At 43.3% G+C, this 18,737-nt stretch overlaps 1 protein-coding gene across 23 annotated transcripts in view; it reads left to right on the top strand.

The window, feature by feature from the left end:
• Window positions 1–18,737, top strand: part of celf2 (cugbp, Elav-like family member 2) — a 291,608-nt gene that overhangs the window by 255,994 nt on the left and 16,877 nt on the right. For 13 of the 23 annotated variants that reach the window (XM_017302946.1, XM_008401614.2, XM_017302947.1 and 10 more), the window contains 3 exons: window positions 1,152–1,231; window positions 11,627–11,788; window positions 14,712–14,775. In XM_017302946.1, the coding sequence (XP_017158435.1) occupies window positions 1,152–1,231; window positions 11,627–11,788; window positions 14,712–14,775 (306 nt within the window). Of the gene's footprint in view, window positions 1–1,151; window positions 1,232–11,626; window positions 11,879–14,711; window positions 14,776–18,737 lie in introns of all 23 variants that reach the window. The other 10 variants (XM_017302941.1, XM_017302948.1, XM_008401608.2 and 7 more) reach the window with 1 other exon arrangement.

Genomic DNA, 18,737 nt, shown 5'->3' with positions numbered 1-18,737 from the left:
CCTGCTTTCAAACAACCTTTCAGCTCAGAAAAAGGACGGCGAGCGTTTAGTGGGTCAGAGCTGCAGAATCCAGCGACCTTCAGCGCCTCGCTTGCTGCTTCTGCTGCAGCCCGACGTTTAGCGGCTGAAGTGTGATCAGCTCTGACAAGAGGAAGGGCAGAAAGTGGAGAGAAACATTTCAGGATGCGGCGTGAGATCAAATCCAGGGAGGAAAATATCCGCTTGTTTAACGAAAACAGAGACGAAGGTCGACTGTGACTGACCTTCATTTCACAGAAAAACGTCTTTAAAGTCTTAAGCCAAGCGGTTCTGATCCACTCCTTTGAATTATTTGTTTTTCTTCTTTAGAGTTCTGACTAAATGTACAGGCCCGCCACACTTTTCAGATTTTTACAATTAAAACATGTTGAAAACCATAAAATATGTTCCTCCAGCTTCAATCAGGCACATAAAATCCTCCAAAATACTTTTACCGTGTGTGTGTGTGTGTGTGTGTGTGTGTGTGTGTGTGTGTGTGTGTGTTGCCCTCAGGCCTGGCTGAGCTAACTCGGCTCGCTGACTGTGTTAGCATACGGTTAGCCTAGCGTGTTGCTGCAGCTCCTCTCGCATCGTTTCCCTGTCCGGCCGCGCTTCCCGCCTCACCTGCAGAAAACGCGCCGTGCTGATTGGCTGAAACCGGCGCCGATCGCGGAGGAAGATGGCCACGCGTCCTCTTCCTCCTCTCCTCTGATTTAAAGCGACCCCCTGCGGTTTTACGGCTCCTTCGTCTGTCTTCCCGTCGATCAAAAGGGAAAATTTTAGGCGTCAAATTCAAAAGGTTTAATGCAGATTTTCAGAGAGACGCTGAGAATTCAGGTTTGACTAATTCAGAGGTGAGGAAGAGGACGGAGGTGAGGAAGGCCTGCAGCTCTGATGTTTCATGTGGGGGGGGACAGGATGTGATGTCATGATGCTCGTTTTTCCAGCCACTGAAAACGATGTTGTCCACCTGTGACATGTTCTCTGTATCAATCTGTTTTTCTTTTTATAACGACGACGTGTCCAACCCTTTGTCTTGTTTTTGTTCTTTCTTGTCTTCCTCCTCCTCTTCCTCCCCCCTCTCCTCCCTTCCACTGTCCTTCCATCCTTCCCTCCCTCCTCCCTCCTTGCAGGTTGTGCGTTTGTCACGTTTTCCACCAGAGCCATGGCACAGAATGCAATCAAAGCCATGCACCAGTCTCAGACCATGGAGGTACGCCACTCTTCTTCTCAACACCCTGCAGCCAAACAAAGCCAAACATTCAGGAACCACGTCTGAAATGTGGCTCGCCTAGAGACGTTGACCACGCCGTGTTTGTTGGGGATACGTTAGATAAAAGCAAGACGGAGGACATTTGTGTACAAAATGTCTGATTAGCTTTATTTTTCAGAATTTTCAAAGTTTTTACTTGAAAGTTCAGGAAAAAAAATCTTTTTTAAACTTTTCAAGCTCCGAATTTTTTACTTTTAAAAACTGAGAAATTTCTAAGTTCTTTTCTTGAGATTAAATTCAAAATTTAAAAATTTTTCTAGCAAATTTTCAGAAAAACATCGATGTTGGTGATCAGTAGCAAATTTATCCGTTAGCAAAAGTTGCCTCCTCTATTTTCTCTTTGGGTTTTTTCCCTGCAAACTGATGTTATTTATTCACTTTACTGACAGAGAGAATCTAACATGAAAGATTTAGTTTGAAATCTTAGTTTTAAAATGAAATGTTCACAAAAATTATTCAGGAAATTGATTTTTGTGCCCATTTCCTTTCATGCAGCAAACATGAGAAATATTTCAGAGTTTTTCTCATCGAATCATTTATTGAACTAATTCTGAATTTCTCTTTATGACTGAACATTATTCATGTTATTTAAAACCTGAATGTGAAATTCATGCTGCTAATTATTTATTTCACTTTAAAAAATTAGCTGGTTGCTGAAAAGTAATTAAAACTTGTTTATTAAACAGACTAGTTTCCTGCAGAATGAGAGTTAAAGACTTTGATGATTCAAACTTAAAACAATAATTCTGCTTTAAAATGAATAAACCAGTAATAAACACAGAAATGTCAGGAGAAGAAAAACTGAATCAACGCTGGAAAAAAAAAAAAGCTTCTACATTCACAGAGTGATTGTATTGATAGAAAATTGAGTGGAAGGAAAAAGTGTGGTAGCAAAAAGTCCACAAGCATTAGACATAACTGAAACAATGTTATCCTGGTTCGTTCATTAGTAATTACAGATTGTATTATTGGAACGTTGAGTGGAAGGAAAAAGTGTGGCAGCAGAAAGAGCATTAACATGCATAACCAAAACAAGTTTTAATTTGTAAAATCAGTTTCTGTTAATAATTATTTACATTTAATCCATTTTCTGAACACTCAGACTTTAAATCAGATGATTATTTTAGTATTTTTCCTGCTGGAATCATTTTCAGGCTCCATCAGAATCAAACATCGCCTCCATATTTCTTATTTTTTTCTGGCCAGAGTCTCTCGCGTCACGCTGCGACAACGAGCCGCCGCCATTGTTGTCGCCCTCATCAGGCGGCCGGCCGGCGACCCCGGCGGGCCATAATGGCGGCGCTCCTTTGTGCTGCGCGGCGCTTTGGGGCGCCGCCGCCGGGCTCGTCAGGTCGGTGACGGGGGCGGCGTGACGCGCCGCCATCGGCGGAGAATTACACGTTACAAGACGGGTCTGCAGTGAGTCAGAGCGAAGGAACAAAAAGTGGTAATAACAGGCTGTGTTAAAGGAACAGGAGCGAGTGGCGCTCACCCTGAAGGCCCTCATTACAGCTGATCATGATAATCACGGCTGCCATTGAAGTGTTGTGACCCTGACACGGGGAAAACGCTCCCCGCCTGCGAGGAAAGGCGCCGTTCTCCCGTTTCGCTGTCACACCTCAGATATCAGCCAAGTGTTTGCAGCGGCGGCGCGTCCGTCTTCCTGACGCCGTCCTGCGACGGCGGCGTTAGCGTAAAGCCAGAATTATCCTCGCTCTGAGCAGTCGTCCGCAACAATGGGCCCGGTAAACACCGCCGCTTTTATCATGCACACGGGGGGAAGGGGGAAAAATAAAGCCTCAAACCACAACACGACAATATCGCAGTGGACAATAGCAAAATACCTTCATTTCCATGTGAAAACAAGCTGTCTGGCCTCAGGCGGAGCTAAATTGCCGCATCCGTTTGTTAATGTTCCCCAGTTTTTGCAATTTAAAAGTAATTACTTTGGGTCCGAATGAGGGAATGAGGTCTGGTAAATAGAGTTTGGTTATTGTCTTGGCGCTGCTGCAGCCCCGACATGGAGCCGGATCCTGATGTTTGCCGGCGAACACGTCCGCGCCGCGTGTCACGAGTCCCGCCGCCGCCGCCGTCGACGGCTCTGTCACAGCCGCATCCGTCCTCATTACCATGTGGCATTCAGGTCCACCGCGGCGCACCTGCTAAATGTCAGGCGGTAATGAAAGCGGGTAATTCACTGAGGCACATCTAAGGACCCAGAAGAGTTTCTGTTGATCTGCATCGGCGACTTCGGCTTTTAACGGTTTGTTGCATCTAAGAGTTTCACATCAAATCAACCAGAGTCAGCAGAAAAACTGAACCAGCTGCGATTCGCCGCGTTTCCACTACAAATGTGCACAAAACTTTGTCGATATTCACATCACATTGTTTAGATTAGATAAGAAAATCACGTGAATAAGTAAATAAACCATCATTGTCCTACTTCCTGTCGTCATCTTCGTCATTTCCGTCAGTAGCAACATCTGGTTGTTGATCATGTGACTCGTGATGCAAAAAAAATTGTTTCCATTTCAGTTTTGTGAAAAACAAATTTTGAAATCCTTCTCATCCCAGCGCAAAAACGTCCATCCATCCATCCATTTTCCTTCACCCTTGTCCCTCAGTGGGGTCAGGAGGTGCTGCTGCCTCTCCAGCTGGCGTTCCGGGTGAGAGGCGGGGTCACCTGGACAGGTCACCTGGACAGGTCGCCAGTCTGTCGCAGGGCAACACAGAGACAAACAACCACACACACACACCTAGGGACAATTTGGAGAGGCCAATTAACCTGACAGTCATGTTTCTGGACTGTGGGAGGAAACCGGAGTACCTGGAGAAAACCCACCATGCACAGGGAGAACATGGAGACTCCATGCAGAAAGACCGGGAATCGAACCCAGAACCTTCGTGCTGCAAGGCAACAGCTCTACCAACTGCGCCACTGTGCAGCCGCGCAAAAACGTTTTACCAATAAACTTGAGTTTTCTTTCATTTTCATTAAGCAAATTTATTTTACGAATTTCACGGCCAGTGGAAATGCAGCTAATGGCTGCTGTGAGTTACATTCAGTAGTGATGCGTTCGCAGGAGGAAATCATTAAAACTATCCCTGCCTGCAACAGGACGCAGGCGAAAGCATCTCAAACATTTGGCTGACTTCTCCAAGAGAACGCTGGCCTCCATTTTTAGAGTTTTTTTAATGTTTCCTCTTCTGACGATCTTAACGATGCCCCAATTATCGGAATGTTTGATCTGAATTCACGTCTCGAGACATTTTGCGAGATTTTCCGGTTTGAAATCTGTACCTGTTGTAGCAAAGATTTTTCTTCGTTCTATGTGAACCAGACATGAATCCCTGCAAGCTTCACTGCAGAGGTCAGAGGTCATGACTCAACAATAAGAAACAGAAGCTGGTTCCCTTCATTTGTAATGCAAATTTTGTGCAAACTTTTAAAATGTCACAACAAAGACAAGTGAATTAAGCGCGTTGGAGGTCAGACGTGATCTTCCTACCATGTTTCGTATTTTCTGTTATTTTATTTCTATAATTGCGCGCCGCTTCCTTCCCACCTAAACGCAGAAATGTTCAAGTGCATTTAAAGAAGAGCTTAAGTGGAGCGTGAGAGGGAAGACGTTTAAACGGGATGGAGGGAGAATATGGGATTAGATTAATCAGAGTATGGGAGGCTTTCTAACCAACGGATTCAGAGCCGAGGTAAAAAACACCGAAGGGAGATTTACGTGTCACAAGCCAGCGCTGGTGGAAATGACTGCCAACTGTCTGTATTTGTTATCCGAGTTACATTAGCAGCTGAGAGGAGCAAACGCACATCCAATCATCCTTTATGCTAACCTTTCACACGGCTTCGAAAACACACCTGAACATTTATAAACTCAGGCTGTTATCTCAACAGAGCCTGCAAAATGGAGAATTAACATGTTGCAAGTCTTCAGTGTAAAATGAGCTAAAGTACATGAACTCACCGCAGAAACTTCTTACCAAGCATTTTGTTTCTACAGTTAAATAAATTAGTAAAAAACTAACAAGTAACTTTTCAATAAGTATGAGATTGTTTTAATTTCTTAATATTAATTAATAAAGTTCTAGTTCTGTTAGGACGGTTTACCGTGTTATTAGTGAAATAATGTCCCAGTGAAACTGAGAAGTTACTTGTGTGATAAGATATTTGCACTTTAATCTAGACCAGTGGTTCCCAACCCCCGGTCCACGGACCGGTACCGGTCAGCGCAAGAAATAATTAAATATTTCCGTTTTATGTATTATTTGAGTCTGGAGGATTTTATTTTGAAAATCCTTTAACCGGATTCTCTTGGGTACTTGTGCGCCAACACTGAGCCCACAAACAGCAAAATGAGTAAGAAACAGATCAGRTGTCTTTGGAAAGTTTCTTTGCAAAGGGGAAAAGGCCCAGAGAAGAGACAGSAGRATGKATTTATCCCGGACCGGTAGGTGAGTCCCACATTACAAGCCGCTCTGCGTAACATGCGGCGACCGGCTGCTAATGAGGCAATGAAGCTTCAAGCTGCTTCTCCACGTAGAGACCAAGCAGGTTGTGGATATAAGCAACACTTAAGGTGTTATTGTCTCTCATCACTCTCAGATCGGACCGTCTGGTTGCAGAAAAACAAGCTCAGGGCTCCGTTAGTCATTATCGTGAGTTAAAGTTTTCACGAAAGTAAAATGTTCGTTTTTGTGGCACATCTGTATCTTATTTTGAAGGGATATGTAAACGTTACCATAGCGACCAGAGTCAGAGAGGGTTTGGGCTGCGGTCGAGAGGAGATGAGTAGAGCTTGTGAGTCTTAAGTCTGGTTTAGACGGAAAGATTTAAGATTGTCGGCCGATTCTCCAAATCTCTGTGACTGTTTTTTCTTAGTTAACATTTTTAACTGAATAAACACAATAATATATAATAATGACCTTTAGATTTAATAATAAACATTTCCACATATCATCTCCGATATCCACCGGACCCTCAGTTGCCCGATATGTCAGCTGTTTGGGATTCCCCTCTGTTCTTACGGCACCGCGCTTTCTGATTGGCTTCCTGTCACATTCAACAGGTTTTATTCTCGTTCCCAGACAGGGAAAACCCCACAGGCTGCAATAAAAGGGCCAAGACAACAAAATTTTACATATTCAGGCTTTAGCGGAAACACCAACATGCAGAAGCCTTATCTGACGGTTCATCTCCCCCCACCTCCTCCGGGCCGCAGCAAAAAATGTCTAAGTCTTGACCGGTCCGCTGTAATAAAAAGGTTGGGGACCACTGATCGAGACTAAAAGTATTTGGGAAAGTTTTGTGACTTTGCAGCGTAAAAACACTGATAATCTTACTTATTTCCGCTCTTGGTGGTTCAGGGAATCGGCACAAATCGGCACTGCATATCAGCTGATGATGCTTCTGTCCAGAAATATTTGAAACCATGAATTATTTTCCTTCACTTGGCAGCTGTTTGGTGTTAATCTGTAAAATCCAGTCGCCGTGTTTGCATGTTGGGATCGGTGAGTTCATGGAAACGTCAGACAGCAGCTGAGACGGTTTGACATTTAGAGGCTGTTTGAGTGGTAAAGAAATGAGACGGATTTAATCTCTCGCGAATCGGACAGGAGATTAAACTTCACTGTAAACAGATCCAGACCCAAAAAAGACGGGATAATTACCTCCAGATCCACGTGGCGTTTAAATGTTTCATCTTCTGCAGGACAGAAAAGGTCTAAAGAATCACATCAGCATTTATCTAAATAATGTATATTCCTGTTTTTCCTTCCGCAGTGGAGTCTTGTGCAGCTCATGGTGACTTCATCACCTCCATTTAACCTCTTTCACCTCTATAAGAAACGTTTTAACGATCCACCTGCTGATGGGATTATAGTGACTTTCAGAATAAATTACACTTTTTAAAGCTCATCTTTTCAGAAGAGTCCAGATAAATGGATCCACAGCTGAAATGCAACTTTTTTGTTTTTACATCTAAAACCATTTTGTCCATTTAATGATTTTTTTCTGCCATAAGTCATGATCAAGTCTCCGAATACTGAATTTTAAATAACTTCCTCAAGTTAGCCAAAAAAAAGCACTTTTCCAGAAAAAGAGTTTAAGTTTTGACGTAGCGACCTTTCACCTCATACCTGACCAGTTGTTTCCACTGTTAGCATGTGTTAGCATTGCGTTTCTTTCTCTGCGTCTCCAGACCACATGTAGCATCACAAATACTAGCTTACATGACAGAACAATTACATCTTTACAGCAACACATTCCTGAAACCTCTGAGACTCGTTCCAGTTTGCTACCTCTACTTCCTGTTCACTGCAGCCATTCGTAGCGTCAACATTTGATGTTTTTCAGAACCAGAAGATAGAAATGAATCTAATTCTCTCAAAATTTGCACAACGTTTAGGTGGAAACATAGTTAGAGACTCACTGGTAATCAGATTCTGGCTCAGAACAAAAAGAACAATATCATCTGCAAACAATGAGATCCTGAGGAAGTCCTTCAGCCTTTGGATGTTTTTCTGAAAGCCTGAAGATCTCTAGATATCCTTAAAGAGTGAAGCGCTTAGCTCCAGGCTAAAAGCAAAGTGATTTAAAGTTTGTGACCTTGCAGAGGGTGTACATCACCGGATCCATGCAGGAGTAACATGAATCTAAATCTGGATGCCACAATCACCCAGGTGCTCATTTCAGTGGGACTTGAAACGACAGGCTGTCGCACCGTTCGCCCACCGCGCCCCGGCTGCCAGTCACCGCCGCGCCGTGCTATTAGCCCATCACGCATGAAGCCTGTCAGCTTTCTGTGTTTCAGGGACTTTTAAAAGAATCCAACACTTAACTTCTGAGATTATTAATACACTGAAAGTTTCCACATCTGCCGACTGGATGAGCTTCTAGAAACATTTCAGGGTGAGAGAGGGATGTGAAGGCTGTTGCAAACTGCAGCTAAGTGCGAACAGCGTCACAACTGAGAGCTAATAATTCTTCTTTTTATCCAGATTATGAAACTATTTGAAAAAATTTGCAAACAAAGAATGAAATTTGAGGGAATTTTAGTCCAAATCTTCATCTGAACTTCACTGAAGATGATGGCTGATGGGACTTTCTGTGGTTTATCGTTCAGAAACAATATGGTTCCTTTATTCAGTGTTTAAACCCAGACAGGAAGTATTCAAATCTTAATTTGATGTTTTCCTGCTAGTGAAAGTTTAATCCTACTATTTTCACGGCCGCCTCCATTAAACCAGCAGCTGGTCCGGTTTTTCAAAAAGCAAAAATATGAAGCAACCTGCAGCCGTTTCCAGGTTAAACATAACAATAATTCATGCTTCTTTGAACTTAAATGGGAAATTTGAAGAAAAGAGATTAATAGAAACAAAAAATAAATAGAAAAAAACGCAATTCCTGTCCAAATGCAGCTTGAATGCTGTAAGCTGAATGTTTTTAGTGAAAATTGCAGAATAATTTGAAATCAACTACAGAAAAGTTTGCAAAACTGTTGAAGGGGATTGAAAACATTCAGTCATTGCAGCAAAGAGAGTTAATAAAGCTAAACTGTGAGGTCACAGCAGTTTATGGGCTAAAATTGGCTAGAAAGCTAAAGCTAGCTGAAATATAGCATGTAGGCTATCACTAGCATAGCCTACGTGCTACACTAATGACGGCATTCAAGAATAAAGTCATTAAACTGCAAAAATAAATCATATTTTGACAATAAAATCATAATAATAGTGATAATATTTCAGGAATAGTCAACATTACAAAAATAATCCTTCTGGATTATTGAAGATTAAAACTGAGAAGTCAGATTTTTTAATTCACAGTTTGTGTGAAAACAGTAAAATTAGGATTAATGTTCACACAAATATTGAACTTGCCTACATTTAAATCAAATGATGCAGTTCTTACCGGAGCCTTGATTCTTTCTCTGCGTTAAAAATCAAACCGTAACTTTAAATCAAACTGACTCCGATTGCAGCAGCTAAATGTTGCCAGGTTTCTCTCCAGCATCCTGCAATGTTAATTATCGGCTCCAATGTCGCCGCGGGAAGAAAGGTGCCATTTTTTTGGCTCTGAGCGACGGCAGCCTGCAGTTTTGATGTTGGAAGGTGTTGATAGCCAGCGCTGCTTTGTAATTATGCTGCTTTTCTTCTTCTTCTTCTTTTTCTCCTTCTTTTTCTCCTTCTTCTTCTTTTTCTTCTTCTTCTTCTTCTTCTTCTTCTTCTTCTTCTTCTTCTTCTTCTTCTTCTTCTTCTTCTTCTTCTCCTTCTTCTTCCTGGTGAGTTTCATGAGCGACTCTTCGTCTGGGAAGACGAGCGATCTTCAGCTTCCACCTCATTAATTAGGACAAAACAGCAACAACTTCCAGGAAGTCGTTTAAATTTAGAGCGGAGAACCTTTCTGTTTAAATATTTTAATTTTAAAATGAAGTGATTCATTCAGAGGATGTTTTTAAGTTTATCACCAGTTTATAATTCAAACCTTTGTGTTGTAAATAATTTATTCACTACTCCATCATTCAGTTTTTATTTAATCTACACTTTTAGAATATTTAAAGTATATATTAAATATACTTAGATTTGGTTCTAGGAACCAAAAAAATGTTGGAAAAATTGTGAGTTATGTCTGAAAGAATATTTTACTAATATGACTTTATTAATCAGATATTGTAACCATATTCTCTTGATTCCATTTTCTCATTTTTTATTTTTTATTTGTAAATCCCATGGGATCTCCATGAGTCATTAGCTGAGCCAAACTTTTTACCAGCACTGAAATGGCTTCCTGCTTCGTTTATTTCCTCTGCGTCAGGAAAACGGCACAGAAAATCTGTTTGCTGATTGGCTCGACTGAAATGCAACTGGAGAAATCGAGCTCAATGGGAGAAATCCCAGGCGGCGCTCTGATGGGAGATGAGAATTGAGGGAAAAATCCAAATAACTTTTCAGAAACTGAGAGGTCAAGAACGTTTTGGCAGAATAAAGAAATTTCTGGAAGCTTTGATGAAATCTCAGACTGACAGCTCTGGTTGTTGTGAGTATTTGCGGCTGCCCTCCCTCGGTCCCACACACTCGGCGTTCTGCGCTGCCATCTGCAAAGTAGTCGAATCCCTTCCCTCCTTCGCCGAGCGCGGATCCCCGCCTCAAACTAAATGTTTCAATCAAAAGGTTTCCATCCTCCGGTGGCAGATTGCCTTTGTTTTCCGACGGATTTGCCCCTAGTTAGGCTTTGATTGCACTGCGCGAGGAATGGTGTGTTGCAACAGATTATCACTCTGAGCTTTACTGTAACTTTCATCAGAGAACGCGGCGCGTTTCCGTGTCATGTCCGACGCGTCGGCCCCTTTGTGAGCCCGGCTTTGTCTCTGCAACCCGGCAGCAGCAGAAATCCAGACAATTACTGCTGATTGTCCACGTTTCTGAATCTCCCTCTTGCCCTGTCGCCCTCTCCTGATGGTTATCCCAATCACTCTCTCTCTCACACACACACACACACACACACATCAAGTCTCACTTTATAAAAGATGATGAAATAGTTGGAGAAGTCGGGAAATCAGTGTCTGGTGAAACCGTTTTGGACTCAGAGATAACTGAGCCCTTGTGGGGGAAAGAAGAAGAAAGCCCCGCTGGCTTTGGAGGAGAGTTTCCTGAGCGACTGCGTGCGTGTCCTGTGTCGCTAACACGCTCCTGCTCGTCTCAGCCTTTATTAAAGGGGACACATTGTGGAAAAACCACATTTTGTGCTTTTCTGTTTGGGTTTTCTAAAACAAAAATAACTCCCAGACGGTTTTTTTCAGAGTTTCTGTTTTATGAAAAATGAGCCGTTTCAAAAACCGCCAGAATGTAACATCACCGATCAGCAGGCACTGCCCGTTGCCTAGCAACCCGGACATAACCCAGCCCCGTTACCTAGCAACCAGAGTGGAGTTGATTTGGTCAGCAGGTTTTCCTGCTGTACAATGGCTGCTGGAAAAGACAAGAGTTTTGCTGGTGACTTACCATCCTGAAACCACTTGCTGTGCCTGTTGGCTGTGCAGGAGGCTCCACTGTTGCTTTTCAAAGATGTACGGCTGTATAATTGTGAATCTGTTTGCAGCCATTTTAGTGCGTAAACGTTAACTTGGGGGCGTGGCCAGCAGCAGCTTGATTTAAAGTGACAGCGGCCCAAAAGCCGAATGGAAAATATCATCATCTAAGAACGACGTGCAAAAAATGTACTGAATATGTTTTGTGTAGGCCGCAGACCTGACCTCACCTTTGAGTTGTTCTTTCTATGTAATGGTGTTGCAGCAGTAACAGTCTTCCTGCCTCTCTCCTCCTCAGGGCTGCTCGTCTCCCATCGTGGTGAAGTTCGCCGACACGCAGAAGGACAAGGAGCAGCGGCGTCTGCAGCAGCAGCTGGCGCAGCAGATGCAGCAGCTCAACAGCGCAACCACCTGGGGGAGCCTGACGGGCCTGGGCGGCCTCACCCCGCAGTACCTGGCTGTAAGAGCCGCCGCCGCCGCGTCGCCCGCCTCCATCATCACCTCCTCCTCCTCCGTCTCACCCTGCAGCCACGTGGCCAGCGCAGCCACAGTCAGTGCCCCGACCAGAAAGACTCCCAAAATACTCCCTGCCTCCTTTTGTCCTCTGCTTTCCTCCTCCAGCTGACCCTCACCTTCATCACTCTTCCTCTTTGAATCCGAGCTAAAGCTAATGCTAATCAGTTAGCCCTGCAGAGGCGAGTCTAAAGGAGAAGCAGGAAAAATGAATCCATAACCAGATTAATGAATGTAGAAGTGATGTAACAACCAAAACATTTAGCTTTGATTAATGTGGCTTTAATTCTAGACTAAAACTATTTAAACCAAATATTTACTCACTCCGCACAGCATGACATCTTCTGGCATTAAATCAGACTAAAATATTTCCTGCTTTAGCTCAGTCAGATTTATAAACTATATATTTAGTTGCTAAACACCAGAATATATTTTGTTAGTATTTTATAGAAATGATTCGAACTGTTTTAGTTCCTGGAGTTCAGAAGTGGTTTATAAACCGTCTTTCTCCAAACTCAGACCATCGTTAGAGATCATTAGATGCTAACTATGTCTAAGCTAAGTTAGCTTCTAAGCTAAGTTAGCTTCCTTGGTCTGGTGGCGTCTCCGTCTCTGCGCGGCTCTTCAGGCCTCGACTCGTCTCACCGCAGCAGATTCTTCAGAACATCTTTAACTTTTGCTTCTGGGTCGATTTAAACGTTTTCCACCAAACCTCCTTCATCTTTGGGACAGGATGATATCTAGTCCAGTGGTTCTTAATCTGGATTCGGTCGAACCCCAGGGGTTCGGCGGAGCCTCTGCTGGAGGTAAAGACACTTGTGTAAAGTCGTGATGACGCCCCGCTTTGCTATCACTTGCTGCAGAGGATCACGTTACGTTGCTTAGCCAATCAGAGGATCACGTTACGTTGCTTCGCCAATCAGAGGATCACGTTACATTGCTTAGCCAATCAGAGGATCACGTTACATTGCTGAGCCAATCAGAGNAGCCAATCAGAGGATCACGTTACATTGCTGAGCCAATCAGAGGATCATGTTACATTGCTGAGCCAATCAGAGCTGTGGAGGAGCCCTGATTGAAGCAGCTCCACTCTCAGCATGGATTTGAGCTTTTATCTTTAATTACTTCAGTAAAACTCAGTTTTTACCACATTCTATAGTCTAAATCTGCTCCTTAGTCGCATCTTTTCGGGGTTGCTACTGCCTCTAGTGGTGTGGGGTGGTAACACAGCTAATATAATTACATTACTAAATCAGAATACCGCAAAGTATTTAGTGTGTCGGGGGGGTTGGAATAAGAAGTGTTCAGTGAATGAGCATATGCAACTGGGGGGTTCGGTACCTCAAAAAAGGTTAAGAACCACTGCTCTAGATGTTCCTGTTCCTATGCAAACTTTGGCTGACGTCTAATAATAATAATAATAATGTGATTTAAGGTTGAAGCAGGTCTACTGCTCACATCTCAGTATTTGTTGTTTAGATTTAAACTCTTATTAAACCTCCTGATGTTGAAACACGGATGACTTTGTCTAAAAAACTGAGCTGAGTGTAAAATCTGCTCCATGTTGCTGCTTGAAGGACCTGGACACTTCAGACGGACTCATTATTGGAATTTAACAGATTTCTGCATAAAAATATCTAAACCAAAAATTTTAGAAAGAAAAATCCCCAAATGCTTAACCTGATCGAATCCAACCAATGAGAGAATGAGGAAGCAGATCTTCAGTTCGGCTTTTCTCCGCTGACAGCTTGTTGCAGGTCGTTCTGAAGCGCGGGGGGAATGTTGAGGGAGGATTTTACGCTTAAAAACAGTCAAATGTGAGCTGAAAACATGTTTTCTGATCTTAGATTCAAAGTTTTGAATCCCTTTAGTGGAGCAGATTCATTAGAAAGACAAAAACGAACCAACGATTGAAGTCGGACGTTTCGTCACCTGCAGCATTTAAAACAGTTTTTATCTTTTCCTTTTTCTCACTGAAATGTCTGATGATCAAATGAACATCTGAGGAAAAGGAAGAAGCAGTTTGTCTAAATCGTCACTTTTTGGGACTTTCACAGTTGGATCTTTGTCAGATTCAAGCCAGACTTTGACTAGGCCACTGCAAACTCATTTAGAGGTTTGTTGAAATCCTCATTTAAAAGCTGCTTTTTGTCTGTTTGCTCTGAAAGAGTTAATCTAAAAAAAAAAGAGCGAAGACTTTTTAAGCCTTTTTTGGGATTTTTCTCAAATCAATTCAGGAAAAACGGATCTCAAACGGTTTGAGTCCCTGGAGTTTCATCTGATTGGGACATTTCTTCTTCTCCTGCAGCTCCTTCTCTTCATCTTTCTCTTCTTTTCCCCCCATTTTACTGAGGCTCGTTTCAATCCTGCTCCAGTTTTTAAATTAACCACAGCCAGTCTGTGGATTAGCTGGGGGGAGTACAGGCGCTCCTTTACTGGATATTGATTTATTTGAGAGATTTTTCTGCTCTTTCAATCCTCTCTCTCTCTCTCTCTCTTTCTCTCTCTCTCTCTCTCTCTCTCTCTCTCTCTCTCTCTCTCTCTCTCTTTCCGCCGTTGTTGAAAAGAAATTCCCACAATAGAAACAAGATGTTAATTTGCTGTTAATTTGACTCTTCGAAGGCTGAGTTTCTGACGCCGTCAGTATTCCTGATTTGTTTTGGAATCTAATTAGTCAGCCAGATTAGCGCTTTCAAGCACAAGTTGTCTGGAGAACCGTGCAGGAATGCAAACGGCGCTCGCTTTGAGGAGAGATCAGACTATATTAGCAGCTCATTTGCTCGTCGAGCGCTGAGCCGGGAAGCTTAGCCGCTCCTCGGCGTTTCCCTGCTCCGTCCGCCCGGCTCACTCTGCGTCTGTCTCCCCTGCAGCTGCTGCAGCAGGCCGCCTCCTCCGGCAACCTGGGAGCCTTCAGCGGGATCCAGCAGATGGCCGGTGAGTCGTCCGTCAACACGCTCACAATCTACCACAGCTCTGCTCTCTTTGTTGTAATATATTTATTTCCACAGACTTCTAAAAGAGGACCAAAGAGCATAACAGATGAACTCGCGTGGCGGAGTAAAGAGAGCTCGTTGCCCTGAAGATTTATTAACCGTTGCTAAGATTTGTCTTGATCTTTTAATGAGGCCAGGCAAAGAGTTGTGCCCAGGGCGTGTAGCGGCAGCGGCGAGGCTTTGTCAGGGATAGATGAATCACAAGAAAGGAGAAAAGAAAGGGAGCGCAGAAGAATGGTTAAAGGTGGCGCGAGTGCAGCGCTGCGGGCTGGCGCCATCTACTGGAGGACCAGAGACACTTTCTGCAGGTTCAAAGCAGAGAGGAAGGCGTTCGCTGCTGTTGAGGAGGAAATGATTGGCAATTCAAAGCAACAAAGTGTTTTGCAGAGAGAAAGTGGAAACAGCTGAGGATGGAAAAGTGCACATTGTAATAATCCTCAAGCTTCCAGAAAGATGAGATCAGAACGATTGAGAAATCAAGTTTTTTAAGCTTTAAGTTGCTTAAGACTCGCGCTCTTCATCTCCTCTTTGCTCTTTAGCTTCAAAGCCTCTTTATGCAGATTTTCTGCCGTCTTTCCAGGATTCCTTCGCAGTCGGGATAAGTGGGAGAATATGGATTTGATTTTTCAAGAAAATTATGGAGAAATATTTATGTATCCAGACTTTCCTTCCTTCTTTCCTCTCCTCAGTCCTTCCTCTCTTCCTTTTCATTTCTTGTTCTTCATAGATTCCCATCTTTTCCCCAAACTTAACTCTTTCCTCTTCTTCTTATTATTGTATTTTCTGTTCCTTCCTTTCTTACAGTTTTTCTCCTACCGTATATAAAAACCTGCCACTGTGAGCGTACTTGTATTAAATGAGTTTCTGTCTCTGGAAAGTTGACGTTCTGTGACGTTAGGCTGAATTTCTCCTCGTCTCGCTGAGGTCTGACCTCCTCTTGGTCGTTTTGAATCAGAGGTTTGATTCGAACCTCCAGTTTCCTGCCACAAAGCTGCTCCGCCTCCCAGTTTTCCCGTCTCTCCGTCTCGTATTCCTTAAAATCTCGCTGACAAAATCGGCTCTGTGAGGATTTGGAACGAGCGTGGAGAGAAAAGCGTCGGTGCTCCATCTGCGCTGGTGAGGAAGAGCATTAGTGATTGGCAGGAGATGTGAGACAGCTGAATGACATCTGGTCCCAGTCTTTAACACGAGGAGCTGAAGAGCTGAGAGGCTTCAATTACACCAATGAGCTTTCAATTAGACGCAGCCAACGGCGGGCTGGAGCTCGCATCCTTCCACACATATGTGCTCACACACAACGGAGGCGCTCACGCACCATCTGCACAGCCCAGATCCTCCGACTCCGATCCGTTTGTCTCCGCGTCGCCTCGCCATTCCTCCCCAACCGGGAGATTTTATTCTCTTCTCCTCATGACTGTCTGGAGAAAGTATGTTCAGCGAAGGAGATAGCCTTTGACAAATGCAAGTAAGAGGCGCAGCGGAGAAACGGGGTGAGAAAAGGTTGCATGACGGGAGAGGAAAGTAGAAACAGAAGAAGAGCTGCTTTGTAGTCGCTGCTGTCATGAATCAAACCAAAGAGAAAACAGAGTCTGGGAGGGAAAATGAAGATAAAGAGAGGAAGGAAATAAAAGAAAACGGTGCGTTAGTCAACAACATACCGCACAATTAAAAATGGGATTAAAATAAAATGGCTTCACCTTAGAAATCTCAGTTTGAACAACAAGCACTTCAGAAAACCTGCTAAGCTTTTGTGTTAAAAATGTGAAAAGTTACAAAAATGCACAATTGGTGCCTCCAGTTCAATTATAAACTTAAATTAATCCGTCTGCACTGTTACTGGTGAATAAAACAACATTTAAAAATAAACAAAACCCTCATCCTGGGGAAGCTCTGCTGAGAGAGGCCAATAAATAACTGATATCTGATTGGAAACAGACTGAACTCTGCAATCCAACCACAACTTTCCAATCCTGTTGATCTAGTTTATTATTCAAAAACGATTTCCAAGACAATCTGTGGCTCAGCAGGAATCCCTCATCCAGAGCATGATGAGAGGAAAGACTTCCTTTAAACGAGAAGAAACCTCCAGCAGAACCAGAACCGGAAAATACGTTCAGCATTTAAAAAAGTAATGTGGGTTTAAACTATTTTCTTTGATCAAACTAATCCAACTGAACATATCCTGACTTTTAGTGTCAGACGGACGAACCGAGCCTGGGATTATTACTTCAGTAGAAATACAATAAAATCTCATATTTTCAACACATTTTTGTGCTTAACAAGGACAAAAACCAGACTTTGAATGAAAAAGATTTCCAAGGACGATGACTAGAGGGAAAGGACACCAAGATAAATCAAGAGATTAGATTTGGGCTGTCGGAGATAAAAGCAGAAACACAGGACGGACTTTGTGACAATCATTTAAGAAAGTCAGTGAAATAAACTCGTAATTAAAAGTGGAGACCAATAAAAACCACGAAGAACAAGAAGGAAAAGGCCATTAGCTAAACGGAAAGGTCAAAGAGAGGAAAACAGCTCAGAAGGTCAATGAAAGAGGAAGGTCAAGGAAGGATAAATTAGAACAAAGACCAGAAGAGAGAGAGAGAGAAAGAGCCAGATTGAAAAATAAAAGGTTGCAGCAATAAATACAAAGAAAAGAACCTTTAATACTCGTGTTGCATTTTACAAACAAATCAGGTACATGCGCCCGTTGCAAAGCCGGATCGATACCATTCGCTCCGTGAAGTTGCACATCTTCTTGCTCATTTGCTCCATTGTCTGGCTCCTACATGTAAGACACGGCCAGAATTAGCACGGCTGTGAGCGCGTGTTTTTGTTAGACTTTGATAGAATGAGTGACGGCTGTTTTTATTCCTGCCTTGCCTGAAAATAGAAATCCATTTCAGCTTTGGGTGTATGACAGAAAATTGGAGAAAATCGCCCTGAAAACACAATTGGTTTTGGCTGCGGCGGTGTTCCCGAGCAGCAGAGACGAGTGGAGGAGACGCACACGTCGTTTGTGCAAACACGTCGCGTTAGCCGCCCTGAAACTCGGAGCGTTCGCACTCGGCTGCAGCGACTTGGAGTCTGAAAACAAGACGGGGCTCTAAAAGCTGCCAGCCTCTTCCTCTCTTCCTTTCTGTCTCTTTTTAATCCTTTTAATTTACCAATCAGAAGTGKGAATCCAAGTGATGAATCCAGCCATCTGTTGTCATCGTTCAGTTTGGTTGTCTGAGTGAAGGATATCTCTGTCTAACAAGATGTATTTTCCTCGTTGCGTCTCGTTTGTGTGTCTCTCTACATGTGCGTACTCCCATAGGAGTGTATATACACCCAGGCTGTATATACAACACATACACCTCATATGTGCCACCCTTAACTTTAACAAGCTCATGTGTTGGAGACATCCTGTCTGTGGGAAGTTCTGCTTGTCAGAGATGAAGATGTTCAGCGAGAGCGGGATGCTGACGTTTTATCGCCCTTCGGCATCGATCAGCTGTTGGCATGGAGTCGTTAATTATGCTGAGAGAGAGTAGAGCTGTTCCTGCTTCCATTTACGTACAACAAAAGGTTGAAGAAACTTTGTTGTGGTCTAATTTGGAGAACATTTGGTCTGGGTAACGGAGCTGGCACATCCACAATGGGTTTCCAGGCAGAAACATCGGACAGTAAAGGGACCAGCTGTGGACGATTTCTCAGATGTTCGGCTTTGTAATGCAGATGAGATAAAATCCCAGCGTTCAAGCCAGAGGCAGGTAGATGGAGGAGGCGTCTACTGGGCAGAGCCACACCTGATTGGAACAACAAAACTATTGGACAAGAGTCTGATTGGTCCAAAATCAGACGTAATCGTTTGGACGAAGCGCGTCATCGTTTGGACGAAGCGCGTCATCGTTTGGACGA

Source organism: Poecilia reticulata, unplaced genomic scaffold, assembly GCF_000633615.1.
Source record: "Poecilia reticulata strain Guanapo unplaced genomic scaffold, Guppy_female_1.0+MT scaffold_125, whole genome shotgun sequence".
NCBI classification, from domain to species: Eukaryota; Metazoa; Chordata; class Actinopteri; order Cyprinodontiformes; family Poeciliidae; genus Poecilia; species Poecilia reticulata.
This window is presented reverse-complemented; position numbering and strand designations above follow the sequence as displayed.